General features: G+C 41.2%; 1 protein-coding gene and 1 long non-coding RNA gene across 3 annotated transcripts in view; one reads left to right on the forward strand and one right to left on the reverse strand.

Moving 5' to 3' along the window:
• Nucleotides 1-17,771, reverse strand: part of DMXL1 (Dmx like 1) — a 214,922-nt gene that overhangs the window by 91,459 nt on the left and 105,692 nt on the right. For both annotated transcript variants that reach the window (XM_068247113.1, XM_068247117.1), the window contains exons 13-19: nucleotides 14,135-14,256; nucleotides 13,245-13,334; nucleotides 13,053-13,158; nucleotides 8,679-8,795; nucleotides 7,822-8,046; nucleotides 3,323-5,020; nucleotides 1,709-1,819 (exon numbers count right to left, since the gene is read on the reverse strand). In XM_068247113.1, coding sequence (XP_068103214.1) covers nucleotides 1,709-1,819; nucleotides 3,323-5,020; nucleotides 7,822-8,046; nucleotides 8,679-8,795; nucleotides 13,053-13,158; nucleotides 13,245-13,334; nucleotides 14,135-14,256 — 2,469 coding nt within the window. The remainder of the gene's footprint in view (nucleotides 1-1,708; nucleotides 1,820-3,322; nucleotides 5,021-7,821; nucleotides 8,047-8,678; nucleotides 8,796-13,052; nucleotides 13,159-13,244; nucleotides 13,335-14,134; nucleotides 14,257-17,771) is intronic.
• LOC137525905 (uncharacterized) overlaps nucleotides 1-17,771 on the forward strand; it is a 38,597-nt gene that overhangs the window by 2,235 nt on the left and 18,591 nt on the right. The window lies entirely within an intron of this gene.

A 17,771-nucleotide genomic window follows, 5' to 3' on the forward strand; every position in this document is an offset into this window, starting at 1 on the left:
TGCAAAACAAACACTTTTAAAGTACAATAAGTGTCTGCATTCTTTAATAACGTTGTTATGCAGTTGCTAATGGTTAGCAACTGCATAACTTTATTAAAAACATGGTAGAGGGCCGGCTGGCCACAAAATGCAATCTCATTGGCAGACGATTTCCCCGCAAATGCAATCTCATTGGCAAACTATTTCCCCACAAATGCAATCTCATTGGCAGATGCAATCTCATTGGCAGACGATTTCCCCACAAGTGCAATCTCATTGGCAGACGATTTCCCCACAAGTGCAATCTCATTGGCAGACAATTTCCCCACAAGTGCAATCTCATTGGCAGACGATTTCCCCACAAGTGCAATCTCATTGGCAGACAATTTCTCCACAAGTGCAATCTCATTGGCAGACGATTTCCCCACAAGTGCAATCTCATTGGCAGACAATTTCCCCACAAATGCAATCTCATTGGCAGACGATTTCCCCACAAATGCAATCTCATTGGCAGACGATTTCCCCACAAATGCAATCTCATTGGCAGACGATTTCCCCACAAATGCAATCTCATTGGCAGACGATTTCCCCACAAATGCAATCTCATTGGCAGACGATTTCCCCACAAGTGCAATCTCATTGGCAGACGATTTCCCCACAAGTGCAATCTCATTGGCAGACAATTTCCCCACAAATGCAATCTCATTGGCAGACGATTTCCCCACAAATGCAATCTCATTGGCAGACGATTTCCCCACAAGTGCAATCTCATTGGCAGACAATTTCCCCACAAACGCAATCTCATTGGCAGACAATTTCCCCACAAATGCAATCTCATTGGCAGACGATTTCCCCGCAAATGCAATCTCATTGGCAGACGATTTCCCCACAAATGCAATCTCATTGGCAGATGCAATCTCATTGGCAGACAATTTCCCCACAAGTGCAATCTCATTGGCAGACAATTTCCCCACAAATGCAATCTCATTGGCAGACGATTTCCGCACAAATGCAATCTCATTGGCAGACTATTTCCCCACAAATGCAATCTCATTGGCAGATGCAATCTCATTGGCAGGCGATTTCCCCACAAATGCAATCTCATTGGCAGACTATTTCCCCACAAATGCAATCTCATTGGCAGACAATTTCCTTACAAATGCAATCTCATTGGCAGACGATTTCCCCACAAATGAACTTACCAGACTAGAGTGACCTCCTGGACCTGGAGTGACTGCGGCGGCGGCGACGGCTGCTGCTGCTGGCTTGTGCACTAGTGCGCTCCGGAGCAGTACCTATGGGTGCAGCTGCCTCCGGGTCGCACGTTGTCAGGTTGGCTCCTCCCCCCGCCAAGCTGCCTCAGTTCCCGCTGGCTGCGCCGATGTGTCACACGTAATGTGTGACATCACTTTCACAGGCAGCGCCAGCATCAGCGCATCCATCTGGGTCGGGCAGAAAAGGCGTTCTGGCGTGGGAGGCGGTGCCGATGAAAGAGGCACACATAAGTACAAAGACCCGGCATGGAGGAGGGGGAGCGGCGCAGATTACGGCGGGGCAGATTAGTAAACACAGGCTCTCTGGCTGCTCTGTCACACGTCTTTTAGCGAGCCAGAGAGCCATACGCAGGCATGAAAAGAGCCATATATGGCTCGCGAGCCATAGGTTCCCGACCCCTGCATTATGTGAAGTTATTTGCTAGCCCAATCACAAGTGATACATGCTTGCTTACCTTGATGAGAAAGCTGTGCTCTGTATGCTGGGGGTAGGGATGTAGTAAGAAAAGTATGGAGTCTAACAGCCAGGAAGAATTTCAGTCCACATTCATCAAGAGTTTCACCACCTAGAAAGATGATTAGGAATAAAAATGCTTGAAACGGCATCAGTGTAAAACACTATTTATCCTAGTAGGAGTGGGTCACACTAATAATTCAAACCAGACTGTAAAGGAAAAAAAAATCATTGGTGTTGTTTCTACGGACTGTGGAACACATGGTAAACAAAAACATTCCCCAGTGATGCACCTACGAGCGGTAAAGATGTTGAAACCTGTGATAAATTTAAGAATGTAAATCGGCCAGAGGAAAGATTTTACAATGCGAAAACCATTTTAAAGTAATATTCTTTAAAATAATACATTTTATTCATTGAGCTATATTTAGTAAAGCTTCTTGTTTACTGTAGGCTTTTTCCTCAATAACAATTTTGAGAACATCTTTAAAGTAGACCTCATCTTCGGAAATATCACTCCAAATGTAGGAGACCCAAAATGAATCAATCAAAAATTGTTCTAATTGAGCTCTGTCACGCGATAACGCCTCTGCTCTCTGCCTACTCAGTTGGCTGCTGGGATATTACCTGCTTATCCTTTTCTACTCACTCAAGCTGGCTGCCTTCTTCTGCCATTGTATCTTTGGCTGTACACTAAATACCCCATCGCTGTTCAAATCGCATAGTAAGGGGGAACGTCCTGCATCGGCTGTCAATTAAATTAGCATGTCAGAATGCACAGGAAGGTGTAGGCTGGAGACTGCTACCTTCTAGTTTGTGCGGCGTATGGGCAGTTCGATTTGTTTGAGAGCAGAAATCTCTCCACTTTTGCGAATGCCTAGTTAGAACATTGGCAGGAAAGTATTTATGGATTTAAAGAGACTCTGAAGTCGAGTCTAAATTCACATTTTTAACTTTTAGTAATGTTAAGCACTATAGCTAGTGCTAAAGCGCTGCATCCCCGCAGCAAAGAGAGGGGTTTATACCCCCCAAATCCCTTGTGAAAAATCCATGACTTTCTTGGTTGTGGATTGTGCTGCCCATGGAGGCAGAGCTTTGAGCTGCAGCTCTGCCTCCATGCGCGTCAATCTGCCCGCGAATCTCCTCCTCTCCCCGCCCCTCTCAGTGAAGGAAGACTGAGAGGGGCGGGGAGAGGGGGTGATCAGCGGGGATTGATACGCAAAGAGGCAGAGCTACAGCCCTAAGCTCTGCCTCAAGCAGGAAGCGCACCCTGGACTTAGAGGGGATTTTGAGGGGATGCAGCAGTTTAGCACTAGCTATAGTGCTTAACATTAATAAAAGTTAAAAACGTGGATTTAGACTGGCTTCAGAGTCTCTTTAAATACAGTGGAGCAATGGAGCAGCAAGCTTGAGTGAATAAAGAAAATCAACAGTAATACTAGGAGCTTAGTATTATAGAAATACAAAATAGTGAAAGACCTAAGTGCAGTGGCTGTGGCACAGAAGAGCTCCTATGATGGCCAACATACATAAATCTAATGGATTTCGCATAATGAATAGTAAGAAGTGTTAACGCACTTAAAAACACACATAAAAACTCATAGAAAATGCTTACCTTGGCTACGATCTCGACTTTCCCCTATGTCTGTACTAGTAGTGGCAATTGTGTCTGCCAATGCCATCAAAGACATCTGCTCTATCCGCGTCAGGCCTGGTAAACTAGAATGAAGCAAATGCTTGGACAGAACTTTTGAATGTTCTGGGCCAAAATAGGTAGGACCATACTGTGACAGGTTAATAACTTGAGGTTTTGGGTTTTCGTCTTCAAATTCTAAGGTGGAAAGCTCATCAGAGCTGATTGCTGGGGCTTGGAAAAGTTCATCATAGTTTTCATCATTTGCATTACTGTCCTTCTGTTTGCTGCTGTTCATCTGATTGCCAGATTTTTCTGCAGTGGACATGAATGAGGCATCTTCATCTGCAGCAAGAAGTGCATACAACGGTAGAGGAGGGACAGAATCTATTTCTGTATAGTCCGCACTTTCCAATTTGCTGAAAGTTTTTGGATCTCGAGATGTACTTCCACTTGCACTGATGGAAAGTGAACGGAGTCTGCGCTCTGGGTTTGACTCATTGTCATTAATTGAAACCACTTCTCCTGCAATACACTTTACAAGATGAGATAATATAGCCTTTGCTCTACGAACCTTCCCAAGATCCATTAATTCCAAGAGCTGCAATGGATGGTACTGTGGTAAAGTTGGAAATAAAGCATGGGCTGCTTCAAAAAGCCCCGAGTCCTCCATCTCTACAGGGAGGTCAAATGCATTTTTTTTGCCCATAAGTTTTTGTGCTAAACTAGTCATTGACCTAGTCATGGTTTTCTTTGGTGGATTGAGACCAGATGGAACTGACTGACTTTGTTTTACCAAATTTGTGATTGATGGAGTGCTACCATTGTAGGACTCTGTGCTTGAAGAATCCAGTTTAGAAAAAGGCTGCCACTGGGAATAGACATGCATTTCACAGTCCATTCCAACAACCAGAATTCCATCCCGAACCCAAGACAGAGACACAGGTAAAGGAAGAGAGCCTTCAACTGATGACACAAGGTCCACACTCCGAAGCAAGACAAATCTGGGCTGAGATGCGTTTTTGGTAGTATCCCATAACTGTAATGCAAAACTTTCCTTACATGAGGGATCGTGGGCTTTTCTTGCAACCTGGCCATACATGAGAAGTTTTGTGCCAATTCCTATAGTCAATAAATGAGAACCATCTTCTCTTGACATCCAATCTAAATGAACCAGATGTTTTGTGCTTGGTTGGTGCATCTTGTTGGAAGATAAAAACACGTCCTGTTTATTGTAAGCTACAAGATTGTTGTCAATACTAATGCCAGGCTCCAACATTGTGCTTAGCTCGTCTAAATGAATTGTCTGTTCCAAAATCCAGCAAGAGCCTCCAGTTGACTCGCATTCAAAAATACTAACATGCATCAAAAAGTCTTGGTTAGAGTTACTCGTTTTCCTAGGTGCTTGCTTGAATGCTACAGCCAGACAGTTTGTATGTGCACAGCTGACTTCTATTGGCCTGCCTGGTACACTCACTGCTCCATTTTGTAAGCCATCCTCAATCATCAAAGGCCATTCCTCCCAAACATATTCCAAATCAGTCTCCAGGTCAGCAGTAGAAAGAGATGTTTCTGACTCCACTCGGCACCGCCAGAACCTGACTTTACCATCGGAGCAAGAAGTTGCTAGCAGATAAGGTGCATTACTCACTGGGTATAGTGATGAAGAACTAAGATGCCCTAGAAACAAAACAAAAAAGTTAAGCTTGTGTGATCTTCCAGCTCACTTCAGACATAAAAGAAAAAAAAATAAATTCCACAGCGATTCACCTTGCCAGCAGTACAAATGCCGGCATCTCTGATAAATTTAAGAATGTAAATTGAGGTGAGGTAAAATATTCAAAATGGAAAACACTGACTAAATTTAAAAATGATTCTTGTACATCTAAAATAATGGGCAACCCTGACTTCCTACCCGGTTCAAAACTTTTGGCTTTCCTCTGGTGGCAAGTTGGGCGTATTAACACTAGAGGATGCCCTGGTAAATGGCAAACTCCTCCCTTTTGCAGAATTTACAGTCAGGTATCTGCCTCTAGCAATGGAATTCCTTAGGTGTAAACAATTGCACTCAATACTATTTTACTATTTTTTCGTCAAACTTCTGCTGGAAGGTACAACTTCAACCTTTGAGATTTACTTCCAAACAGACCCTTTCATTCCTGTGTTCCACCCTCAACGCACCTCTAGAGGAAGCCAAATTCTATTTTATGGAACAGTGGGAGACTGATATCGGAGCGTCGCTAGACGCAAAAGAGTGACAGCAAACCTTTGACACATTTACTAAAGGCAGCTTCCGCTTGGCTAGTCCATCGGACTTACTTAGTCCCACTTAAACTCTCAAAGATCTACGCCTCAGTATTAAATTATTTTAGGGGCTGTGCTGCTGCAGGCTCATTATGCCATATATGGTGGGAAGGTCCAAAAGACTCTAGATAATGGACCCGAGTGGCTACCCTTATATCCAATGTTACTCCCTTTACTAAAGATACAAAAATCTTCCTACTAGGCCATAAGCCTGACTCAATGGTGCATGCCGACTCACAAATTAATTCAACATATTGGCCCATATGCAAATCAATTTTTCTCTGAGGAGATAATTTTTCAACTTCAATTTAAAATAACTTTTTAGCACTTTACAATGGAAAAAGTACCAAAAGTAGGTGAAAAAGTACTGTCAAAATTATTTTGAGTATTGGTTTGCTTGTTGGTAGTTTAACCATTTAATGACACACTAATGTATTAAAATGTCATGCTTTACCCTATTAACAGCAACATGACGTTTTAATACGTCGCACGTTCCCACCGCCGCTTCCGCTGTGTGCACGCCGCTACCGCCGCCATTTTTGTCGGGATCCCGTGCTGAGTGGTTGGGGAAGAGGACCGAACGGTCCTCTACCCAATCGCAGTGCCTGGAGTGAATGGACGTGACCGCGAACAGCGGCTACGTCCATTCACAAAAACAGGAAATTGTTACATTTCAATAAAGTGTTCACTAGCGCCATCTTGTGGCCAAAAAGTATATTACACATACAAAATACATACATATACAAGTACATACACATCATTAATAAAATTACACTTCCAACCCCCCCCCCCCCCCCCCAAAAAAAAAACCACTTGTAAAAAATATGCAGCTTAAAATAAATAGTTGCCTTAGGGACTCAGCTTTTTTAATCTATATTTTATGGGTGAAATTTAATTTTAATTTATTACATTGGGGCTGATAATTATGGCCAGAACAAAGAAAAAAACAAAACAGAAAAATAACACCTATATTTCAAAATAATATATTGTTGCCATACATTATGATAGGGACATAATTTAAATGGTTTAATAATCGGGACAACTGGGCAAATAAAATGTGTTTGTTTTATCCACAGGAGAATGTTTAATTTTAAAACTATAATGGCTAAAAACTTAGAAATAATTCTTTTTTTTTTTTTTTTTTAATCTCAAAACGCATTTAGAATAAAAAAAAAAATCTTAGCAAAATGTACTACCCACAGAAAGCCTAATTGGTGGTGAAAAAAACGAGGTATAGATCATTTTCTTGAGAGAAGTAGTAATAAAGTTATTAGGGAATAAACGGGAGGAGCACTGACAAGTGAAAACTGCTCTGGTCCGTTAGAGTAAAAACCCTTGGTCGTGAACTGGTTAAAAAGCATTTTATTTACATGTTGTAAAAATATCACCCAAGAGAAAACTCAAGAGTAAGGGGATGCCAGACGCGAGAAACATTATAGACCATGAGAGAGCAGTAGTCTCTAGACTCCAAAAATTCCATTCCATTTATTTTATAAATGGATACAATCAATAAAGAAAAAAGTTTTGGATGTTTTAAAGAAGGATTGTCAGCCACAAAATCAAATTCCATTTAAACACTGCAAAGTATTTATAATGCTGCTTGGAATCTCACCCTGCTTTGCATGTACTCCAATCTATTCAGAAATGTTTCTGCTGTAATAAATCTCATCTGTCAGCCTGGCTCTATTCTCTGCCATCGACACTGGAGAAAGCTTGTCATCTACCCTCCCACATTTCTGCTTCTCACTGATTGGTCTGAGCAAACTTCAGTGTTACAGACTGAGGCTGCAATGTGATCCTGTGCTCATGCATGGTTAGAATGCAAGCCAGAATGACACAGCAGATTGGAGGAGAACTAAGGGAAGAAAGGACATCAGGATTTTAGCTTTCAGAATGTAGGAATTTTTTTTTACTGAAATCAAAACTGTGGACGGTACAATACATCAGTTATGTAAGTAGATCAAGTATTTATCTACTTATATTTGTGTTTTGTTTTCCTGGCATTGTATGGCTGTCCCTCCGATTTTAAGGATTAAATTAGGTTGTTGCCATACACTCAGGCCACCCACTCATCTAATATTGGATGTTACAACCTGGTAAAACAAAATAATCAATATTTTCCTGATAGAACAAAACTTGTACAATGTATTTCTAGCTCTTTTCTAGAAACTAGTTACCTGCAGACGGCTTAACACTAATGACTTCAACAGCATCTGGCAAACTCAGCTCCTGGCTGTATACAAGCTCAGAAGAAAGGGTCATCTTGCTGGTACTCTGAAGATTGGCTTTACAGGTCTGATATCTTTGAGTATGAGGCGACTTTAATTTATCTCCTGAAGGTGAATTACAGGAGTCCTCTTTGGTTGGGACATTTTCAGATGAGTCAGAGCCACATTTATCCTCTGTTAAAAGCAGAAAAGCAGATTACAAAAATTATGAAGTCTGTAATATTGTTACAATTTACACTCCTATATCAAACCATTTCTAGTTGATAACTATGACAATACAGAAGAATGCACATACATAAAAAAAAACACTTTTGTCGCTTTAAAGGATCTTGGTTGATTTGTGGTGTAGTTGTGAAATGATTGCTTTATTGCCAAGTTGTAATTCCTACACCGTTCACCTGATTTGGGATGTAAATACTGTCAAATTAAAGCTGACAGTCTGAAATGAAAGGAACACGATGTGCTTTAACTGCAAATACATTGTGGTTGTGTATAGAGTCAAAAATGTTACAATTGTGTCGATGTCCCAATATTTTTGGACCGGACTGTATATCAAGCGTGAATACTCATGAAGGGGTCAAAAAGTATTGCTGTGGGGTCAATTACCACCACTTGAGAACTTCTCCCCTCTGACAGGGATTCTGCAATATAATAAAATATCCGACAGCAGCATCTGATGCTGACCGACCCATCCTAACTGCGGACAGCAGAAGTAATTCACTCCTGGTCTTTTTACAACACAGGTGACATAAAACAAGACAGATTATGGCAATGAAATAAACATACTACTGTATGACAGAACATACCCACACAGACAGGAACCGATTGCAGATGCAAGTTCCACATGTGCAATATTGAGCGCTTTTCTTTGGTACATTCAATTACCACCAAGTAAAATTTTTCAGAAAATGCATTCGAGCTGCCTGTAGAAAAATCAATGCAGTTAGAACCACACATTTCAGACAATATCCAGCCATGAAAATTGCAACAATCAATTTATTCTCCACTCATAGCAAGGGCAGCAAAGTAATTATACTGGTAGCGCAGAGGCTAACAATCTTGCCTTGCAGCTAAAAGGGAACCTGAAGTAAGAGAAATACGGAGGCTAACAAACAGAGCCAGCTGCCTGACTTCTATGCGCATTCTCTACCTCTAAATACTATAATGTAAGTCACTGGACCAGAATGAGCATGCAGATCAGATGCTATAGACCTGGTTTTACCCCCACTGGCTGCGTGCAAGTGCAGGTGTGTGACTCAAAAACAACTTAAAGGGACTCCGAGCAGTGCAAAAACTATGGAAAGATGCATATCATTTTAAAGCTCTCTTTCTCCTCTTTCCAATTATATATAAACCGCCACCCTACGTCTTTTAGTTTTCGCTATTTTCGCGATTGAAATTGCAGCAGCCGCGATTTCGACCGCGAAAATAGAGAAAACTAAAAGGCGTAGGGCGACGATTTAGGTGTCGTCAGAAAGAGGAAAAAGAGAGCTTTAAAATGATATCCATCTTTCCATAGTTACATTGTATTACACAGGGCGACTTTTTCTCAAAGTCAGCAGCTCCATTCAGCAGAAAAAACGTCCATTTACCTAAATCGTCGCCCTACGCCTATTAGTTTTCTCTATTTTCGTGATCGTAATCGCGGCCATTTCAATCGCTAAAATAGCAACAACTAAAAGGCGTAGGGTGGCGATTTATATATCATTGGAAAGAGGAAAAAGAGAGCTTTAAAATGATATGCATCTTTCCATAGTTTCTGCACTGCTCGGAGTCCCTTTAAGCCAAAAGCTCAGCGAGACAGCCACTCAATTGGCATTATTTATAAGGAAATCATGATGGCAGCCACCATATTCTTCTCACTTCATGTTCCCTTGAAGGCACCCATGTTTAATTCCCATGACTGTCTCCTTCTGTTGTCTCATGACTGTTATCTTCTCCTTGAGTTTGTGTGGTTGTCCTTGTGCTCCAGTCTACTCACAAGCCGTTCATATATTAGTAGAAGTGACATTAGTTCTATTTTATCAGCTTATTGAATGGGTCATATGGAAAACCAAGAGAACAAGGCAAAAAAGTCAGACAGACCACCCACATTAAGGGCTGGGACCCACTAGGAGCGCTTTTACAGCACTTGTAGATCGGCATAACTCTATGCCAGTAGATCCCTATGGGGAGTAGATACCTAAGAGCAATCCTGGAGTGTTTGCATCAGTGGCTACAGTAACCAGATCGCTCTGAGAATCGCAGTGAAATTTCAGCACTTCCGCAATTTAACAATTTAACTTTGTGATTGCCACAAAGCACCCGTAGTGAGCTCCGGCCCTCCACATGTTTAAACCAGCAGGAGAATAACCTCTTTACACTTGTTATAAGGCAGCCCATATGACAGAGACTGGTCTGCTTTCATTCAAAAGATTAACAAAGAAAACAGTTTACCCTCTGGGGCTCATGCTTTGCCTCAGGAAATGAAAATTAAAATAGCCATCTCTAAAGACCTGGTCACATGCTCATTCTTGCCACAAGTATGTCACATGCCCCGTTTCCACTCTGTTTAGCACTTTTAACACAGTGTGAAAGATTTAATAACTGTTACTGTCAATGCATCGTAGTTAAATACCTCACAATTTCAAGCTCTCATCAGTCACACAGTAAGCGCTCACATGTCAGCAACTTTCCCGATGTCTATCTTTTGATCTATTAAATTGTTTTTTGCTTCTCAGCCTGGGAACCCTAACTTAGGCGACATACAACTTATCAGGCTAGACTACTTTGACTAACATTGAATGCTTTGTTCCAGTACAAATCAGAATTTGTACTGGATCAGGATGCAAGCTGACTGCTGCAAGCAGATGCTTAAAGTGACCCAGCATCAAACATGTGTATAGTAAGGTTAAAGGATACCACAACTGACATGTGGCATAATGAGATAGACATGGGTATGTACAGTGCCTAGCACACAAATAACTATGCTGTGTTCCTTTTTTTCTTTCTCTGCCTGAAAGAGGTAAATATCAGGTATGTAAGTGGCTGACTCAGTCCTGACTCAGAAAGGAAGTGACTACAGTGTGACCCTCACTGATAAGAAATTCCAACTATAAAACACTTTCTTATAAGAAAATGGCTTCTGAGAGCAAGAAAGAGATAAAAAAGGGGGAAATTCTTATCAGTGAGGGTCACACTGTAGTCACTTCCTTTCTGAGTCAGGACTGAGTCAGCCACTTATATACCTGATATTTACCTCTTTCAGGCAGAGAAAGAAAAAAAGGAACACAGCATAGTTATTTGTGTGCTAGGCACTGTACATACCCATGTCTATCTCATTATGCCACATGTCAGTTGTGGTATCCTTTAAGCCTATAAAGATATGATGAGTGGTATGACTTAACAGTACTCTTTTCTTTTATTATGTTTTTTAAAGTGAACCTGAAGGGAAAATAAACTAATGAGATAAACAAATGTATCAATTCTCCTACTCCTAAAAAGTGACTTTATATATATCCCATGGTTTTATTTTGGATTTAAACATTTGCAAAGTAGATCTATTTTTATTTTTTTGTCCCTGCTCAATGGCAGTCTACTAAGTGTCCCAGAGCTCAAATATATTAAGTATTGACCTTTTTATCTATCCCCTGCTTTTAGAAAACGTTTTATGGATATATTTCCTTATCAGTAAGGGGTTCCACTATGATCTGGCAAGAATCCAACAAGACAAACTGTCACTTGCAAGCCTGATGTTTAACTCTTTCAGGCAAAAAAGGAAAAAAAAAAAAAAGAAAGAAGAAGCAACCAAGTTATTTGTGTGCTTGGCACAAATGAGTATGCAGTTCATATGCTTTGACTCTGGTCTGAGTCCACTGGCTGCATGCTTGTTGCAGGTGTGCACCTGAAGCAAGTAAAGTGTAAACATGGCCACTAATGATACAATTTGCTGAAAAAAAAAGTTTTATATCTTCAGGATGGTACAAACAGAGGAGGCCACCAATGGAGAGTGCTCCCCCCTCATCATCAGCGGTGTCCTGGGGGTGCAGGAAGGCCAATATACTGCGCGATTACTGAGCTAATCTTTAAAATGTGTGGCGTCTGACGTCAACAGACACCACCGCCATCGTACGCGTACTTTGTTAAGCGTGTCCACTATGGCATGCGACTGCGCAGGCGTACAACTTACGCGTACCTCACCACGCATGCCTACTGCAGTCAATGTGCTTCTAAGGAGGCTATATCTACCGAATAGTGCTTGCTTAGCAGTTGGAAACTGCAGTTACTTCCCACAATGCAACAAGGTTCACAAATGGCAAACCGTCAAGACCATGGCTCTGACATCACACTGTGGGAGGGGTTTAACCACAAAAGCAGCTATATAGGATGTCCCTGATGATCTAGTCGAGAAAAAGTTAAGATTTCTCATGGGAATGGGGGTTTCAGCTACAGATTGGATTGAAGTTCAATTCAGTTCCTCTTTAAAGTATGCATTTGAAAGTTTAAAGACCATAGACAAAAAAAAAAAAGAAAGATCTAATATGTCTCACTTTAATGCTAGGTACACGATGCGTTTTTTTTGGGCGATTTTCCACCCAACCGATTTTTTATTCTTTTCCGCTCAGTTCTCTTATCTTTTCTTATCAATTTCCATTCACTTCTATGAGAAATCGAGTGGTAAAACGATCGAAAGTAATACCGGACATGTTGGAAATTATCGAACGCAAAAATGTATCGTGCGTACCTAGCATAAGGATTCTATAATGCTATGCCGCAAAAGAAAAACTGGGAAGGGGTCTGAAAGACAATTAACCAGTCTATATATGTTCTGTTCACATTCTGTGCACATTTGTAAGCCAAAGCACTACCAAGACATTGCCTCTTCTACTCTTCATAATAACCAAAGATCAGCACCTTAGAACACAGCATATTTCTTATGTTAGTTATTATTGGTCATGTTTCCAGATACCGGTATTTCCAGACAGAAGCAGAGGTCATAGTATGAGGACTCAACACCTTTGTTTACTATACATCACTTAATCATTAGGAATGAAACAAAAAAAAAAAACACAAAGGCAAAGCAGGTAGCGCAAAACATAAATCCAATTTACTTAAATATTTAATGTTCCATTTTGTAGATTATAGCATTATAATAGAATAGATCACATAGATTGCTAGTAAAATAATAAGGAAAATCTTACTAGAATCTGACGAAATCCCGCTGGCCCCTGAAATATCAGCCTTATTCTGGGTTCCCAGTATGAAGTCTTCTTGGAAGACATGCAATAACTTTGTTTTTCTGCCACACTAAACAAAAAATACAATACAGGCATTAAAGAGAACTGTAGCTAGACCTTTACAAAACATCACAGAGTAGGTAGAAGTCGGCTTACCAGGTTAGTAATGGCATCCAGTTCTATAATACATCCTGGTCTAGCAGTGGATTGCTGACTAATTATATTAAAAACTTCACCAACGTATGTCTGCAAAGAGAAAAAAATATGTACTGTATATACATGCGTAAACGTAAATTGTAACATTTTAATTATAATATAAATATATGTACATGTGTAAAAAGAATAAATAGATGTCTGCAGGGGATGTAGTAGCAGCTGACCCTGGAATGACAGACTACCAAGCACTCACATAGGATTCCAATGACATGTAGCAGAAGAGGAAAGAGAGGCACCAATTCCATAAAACCCCTTTGTCACAATACAATGGTTTCAGCAGTGGGGTGATAAAGTGTTGCTCAACAGTTGTTCCGCGACCTCAGCCTCCTTGTCAGAGGTGTACACGGTCTCTGAAAAAGTGACTGAGGTTGCGAAACAACTGCTGCTGAAACCATTGTATCCTATCCCCAGCTGACTAAGGGATTTTATGGAATTGGTGCATCGCTTGCCTCCTCTACTGCGAGGCAACATCTGTACTAGAAGACAACTTTAAAACTATAGAATGATTCTATCCATACATCATGTCACTTATACAATATCGGATTGGCCAAACTCAAAACCGACCACACAATTTTACTCTAAGGTGCCATGCCAGTAAAAGAGGCAAACGTACCAGATCTTTGGGGGAATTTGGTGTAAATAATTGATGAGCGAGATAAACTGTATACAACATTTTGTGTCTGCGATTAAGTGTACCAGTCACAAATCATTCAAACTACTACACACACCAATTGACTCCAGCCTTTGCAATCTAGTTTTTTTCCTGCTAAGGAAAACAGAGGTTAAACCATGAAAATTAATTTCGGGCAGTTGTGAAAATTAATACTTACAGATATATCAGGGTTGGAAAGCTCACACAAGAGCTTTTTAGCATCAATCACAGCTTGATACAACCTTAAATTTTGCCCATCACTGGCAACAAAACAGGCACTCGGAGAATTGCAGTATGTACCTGGAAGACACAAGTTGTCATTAGCAGCATCTACAATTAATTGTGCCAGGTGGCAAAGTAAATAAATATATGTAATCATGGAAATAAGTGCAGAACAAGTTAAACACTGGTTTGATGAAATGACAGAATTAGCTGAAACTGATTATACTGAATTGTTCCCACTGAGAGCAGTGCGGCAGTCTTGCCTTATGTTGACATAGTGGACATGTATCCCCTTCATATATACCAGGGCTGTGGAGTCGGAGCAATTTTGGGTACCAGAAGTTGGAGTTGGTGATTTCATAAAATAAGAAGTAGGGAGTAGGATGATTTTGTACAAAATCCACAGCCCTGGTAAGTATTAGACTAAGGAGTCGGAGCCATTTTGGGTACCCGGAGTTGGAGGTTTCATAAACTGAGGAGTCGGAAGATTTTTGTACAGACTCCACAGCCCTGATGTATACGGAATGGTCCTGCTTTACACAACATCATGAGGAACCCTTCCGAGCAGTGTTTACCACTCAGCACCAGGGCCCAGGTTTATTAATGTGTCCATTAAAGGTACATTCCAGCTAACCAATTGAGATACAAAAGTGACATGAATGTCTGATTGATTGATAAGAGATTACTGTTCACGGTATATATGTTAGCTTCTTTTATAAGTACTGGATGTGCTATGATAGTTCATTACAACACTGGCAGTTATAAAATACCACAAATGTGTTCATTCCCATCAAAAACTGGCTATGAGATATTTCTAACTGTAACACTCTCATGGAGGATTGACCATGAGAGTGTTGCTATATTCTCATGGAAGACTGATCATGAAATGCTGCTAGTCACAACACTAGTGGTTATTTAGTAAACATGTTTTTTTTCATTCTCATGGGCACCTGACCATGAGAATGTTGCTATTTCCAACACTAGTCAAAACATGAGATGTTCTCACATAAGTACGTGTTCTGTGACGCCTCTAAAGCACGTTGTGATCACGCAGTCATGTGCCTTGTCTGCACAGGCGCAATGAAAAAAGCACATGGTGATCACGCACCCTTATCTGCACAGGTGCATGGATGAAACATGTTCTGCGCCTGCGCAGACATTGAATTCTGTCTATATAAAGGAGGGAAAATGCTTTCGAGTTGGGGGCTTTCGAAGGACAAGCAGACATGCCGTCTGTTGGTGTAGCCAAGTATTTCCCCTCCGAGGTTGCTGAGGTCCCCCCGATCTTCTCTGGGTGATGCTGCAATATTTCGTAAGAAATAATATTGATGTTCACTAATTACTCAAATACAATGTAACTATGATTCTGCAAGCCTAGATAATTATTATAACAGGATTGTAGCTCAATAAATATTACTATTGAACCTTTCCTCATGTTTTGCAGCAATTCATTTTACCCACTACGGTGGTGAGCAAAGTTAGAGGGTTTAAAAACCCTTCCCGTGAGGCAAAACACCAATCCAATCAGATTGAAGGGATCAGCCCAAAAAAACATATCAAGTCCATCAATCTGATTGAATTGGTTAGCAAGAATTTGACCATTGATAGACATGACCGATCATTTTCGATCGATTACCGCAGTTAACGATCGAGCTGCCATGAGATTGTATTATTAATGGGGACCTTGAGACAAGTGTGCTGTACGTGGTAGCGGAAAGCACGCCAACATGTTTCAATTTAAAATGTTGATGTCAGCAAACAAATGTAAATGGTTTATATCGAAAAAGGGTTGGAACCTTGTCTGGGATTAAGGGCTGGTGCACGCTGCAAGAGCTTTTTTTTAGCGCTAGGAATTTGAAAAGCTCTTGCTAATATAATGCTATGAGGGATTTTTATAAAATCACATCACTCGAGTGAGAACACACACACACACAGCATTACATTAGCAAGAGCTTTTCAAATCACAAGTGCTTAGAAAAAGCTCTTGCAGTGTGAACCAGCCCTTTCTGTGGTCTACTCTCCCATTATGGAGATTTTTCCCCAGTTCATGTCCCTGACACCCGGCTTTAACCACTTGATGACCCACCCTTTACCCCCCCTTAAGGACCAGCGCTGTTTTGAGTGATCTGTGCTGGGTGGGCTCTGCAGCCCCCAGCACAGATCAGGTTGCAGGCAGAGAGATCAGATCGCCCCCCTTTTTTCCCCCCTATGGGGATGATGTGCAGGGGGGGTCTGATCTCTCCTGCCTGCCTGGGTGTTGCGGGGGGGGGGGCACCTCAAAGCCCCCCTCCGCGGCGAAATCCTCCCCCTCCCTCTCCTACCTGGCCCCCCCCCCGGCGATCGAGGCTGCACAGGACGCTATCCGTCCTGTGCAGCCAGTGACGGGACGTCCCCTGTCACATGGCGGCGATCCCCGGCCGCTGATTGTCCGGGGATCGCCGATCTGCCTTACGGCGCTGCTGCGCAGCAGCGCCGTACAATGTAAACAAAGCGGATTATTTCCGCTTGTGTTTACATTTAGCCTGCGAGCCGCCATCGGCGGCCCGCAGGCTATTCACGGAGCCCCCCGCCGTGATTTGACAGGAAGCTCGCGCGAGCGGCTGCTTCCTAATTAATCAGCCTGCAGCTGGCGACGCAGTACTGCATCGCTGGTCCTGCAGCTGCCACTTTGCCGACGCACGGTATAAGCGTGCGGTCGGCAAGTGGTTAAAACCCAGATTGTCCAAGAGAAGAAACCCAGATTGTCCAAGAGAAGAACTAAATTCCAGCTCTTCCCCACTCTCTAAATAAAGGTTTTATTTGTTGTCATTTTCCTATTCACACTTCTGGTCAAAAAAGGGAGGTGGGGAAACTGGACTTGGACAATAACAGATGACGGGAAGGACAAACTAGAAGAACTTGTGACTGTTATTTCTCTATTCACTTCCTTTTTGTTATATGCCAATTTGTAATCAAGCCCATTATATGAATTTAATTTCTGCCATTCAAAGAATGGGTTTGAAAAACAAAAGTTTGCTTTCTTAAAACAGAAAGAATTTGCGATAATTCAGGTTGGAGTGAGCTTGAGATGTCTCCCAGGGCATCACTGCTGAATATATGCAAATTAACCATTGTTAATGGGTATGCACTTGTTAATTTTTTATCAGTTGTATTAGTAGGAAAAAAAAAATAATTTGCAACATTTGTCACAAAATAAATAAAATCATTCAATTTACAGTTTAAAAATTATTTGTTCCTCATTTTTCAAATTCCAGCCATACATAATGATAAAAAAAGTCTTAAATATGAATTCATTTCTAAGACTGTATTTTTTCCAAAGATGTTTTTTTGCAGAACAAGTGGTACCCTGTGATCTTGTACCTTTTTATTTTTTTGATAGGTACAGAAAATGCATAAATAGTAAACTTATAAGTGGTAAATTTCAGTAAGACAGGAACGTAACATTTGCAGTAAGGAACCAAGAAACTAAATTGGTAAGGAACACCAAGGAACTAAATATTTACAGTGAAGTTACCATGTGCCATCAATCAAAGTTCAGAAGCTGCTTAGTGCAAATAACTGCTGAAAATGAATAAACATAATTCACAGAGATT

The sequence above is a fragment of the Hyperolius riggenbachi genome, chromosome 1 (assembly GCF_040937935.1).
Source record: "Hyperolius riggenbachi isolate aHypRig1 chromosome 1, aHypRig1.pri, whole genome shotgun sequence".
Classification (NCBI taxonomy): Eukaryota; Metazoa; Chordata; class Amphibia; order Anura; family Hyperoliidae; genus Hyperolius; species Hyperolius riggenbachi.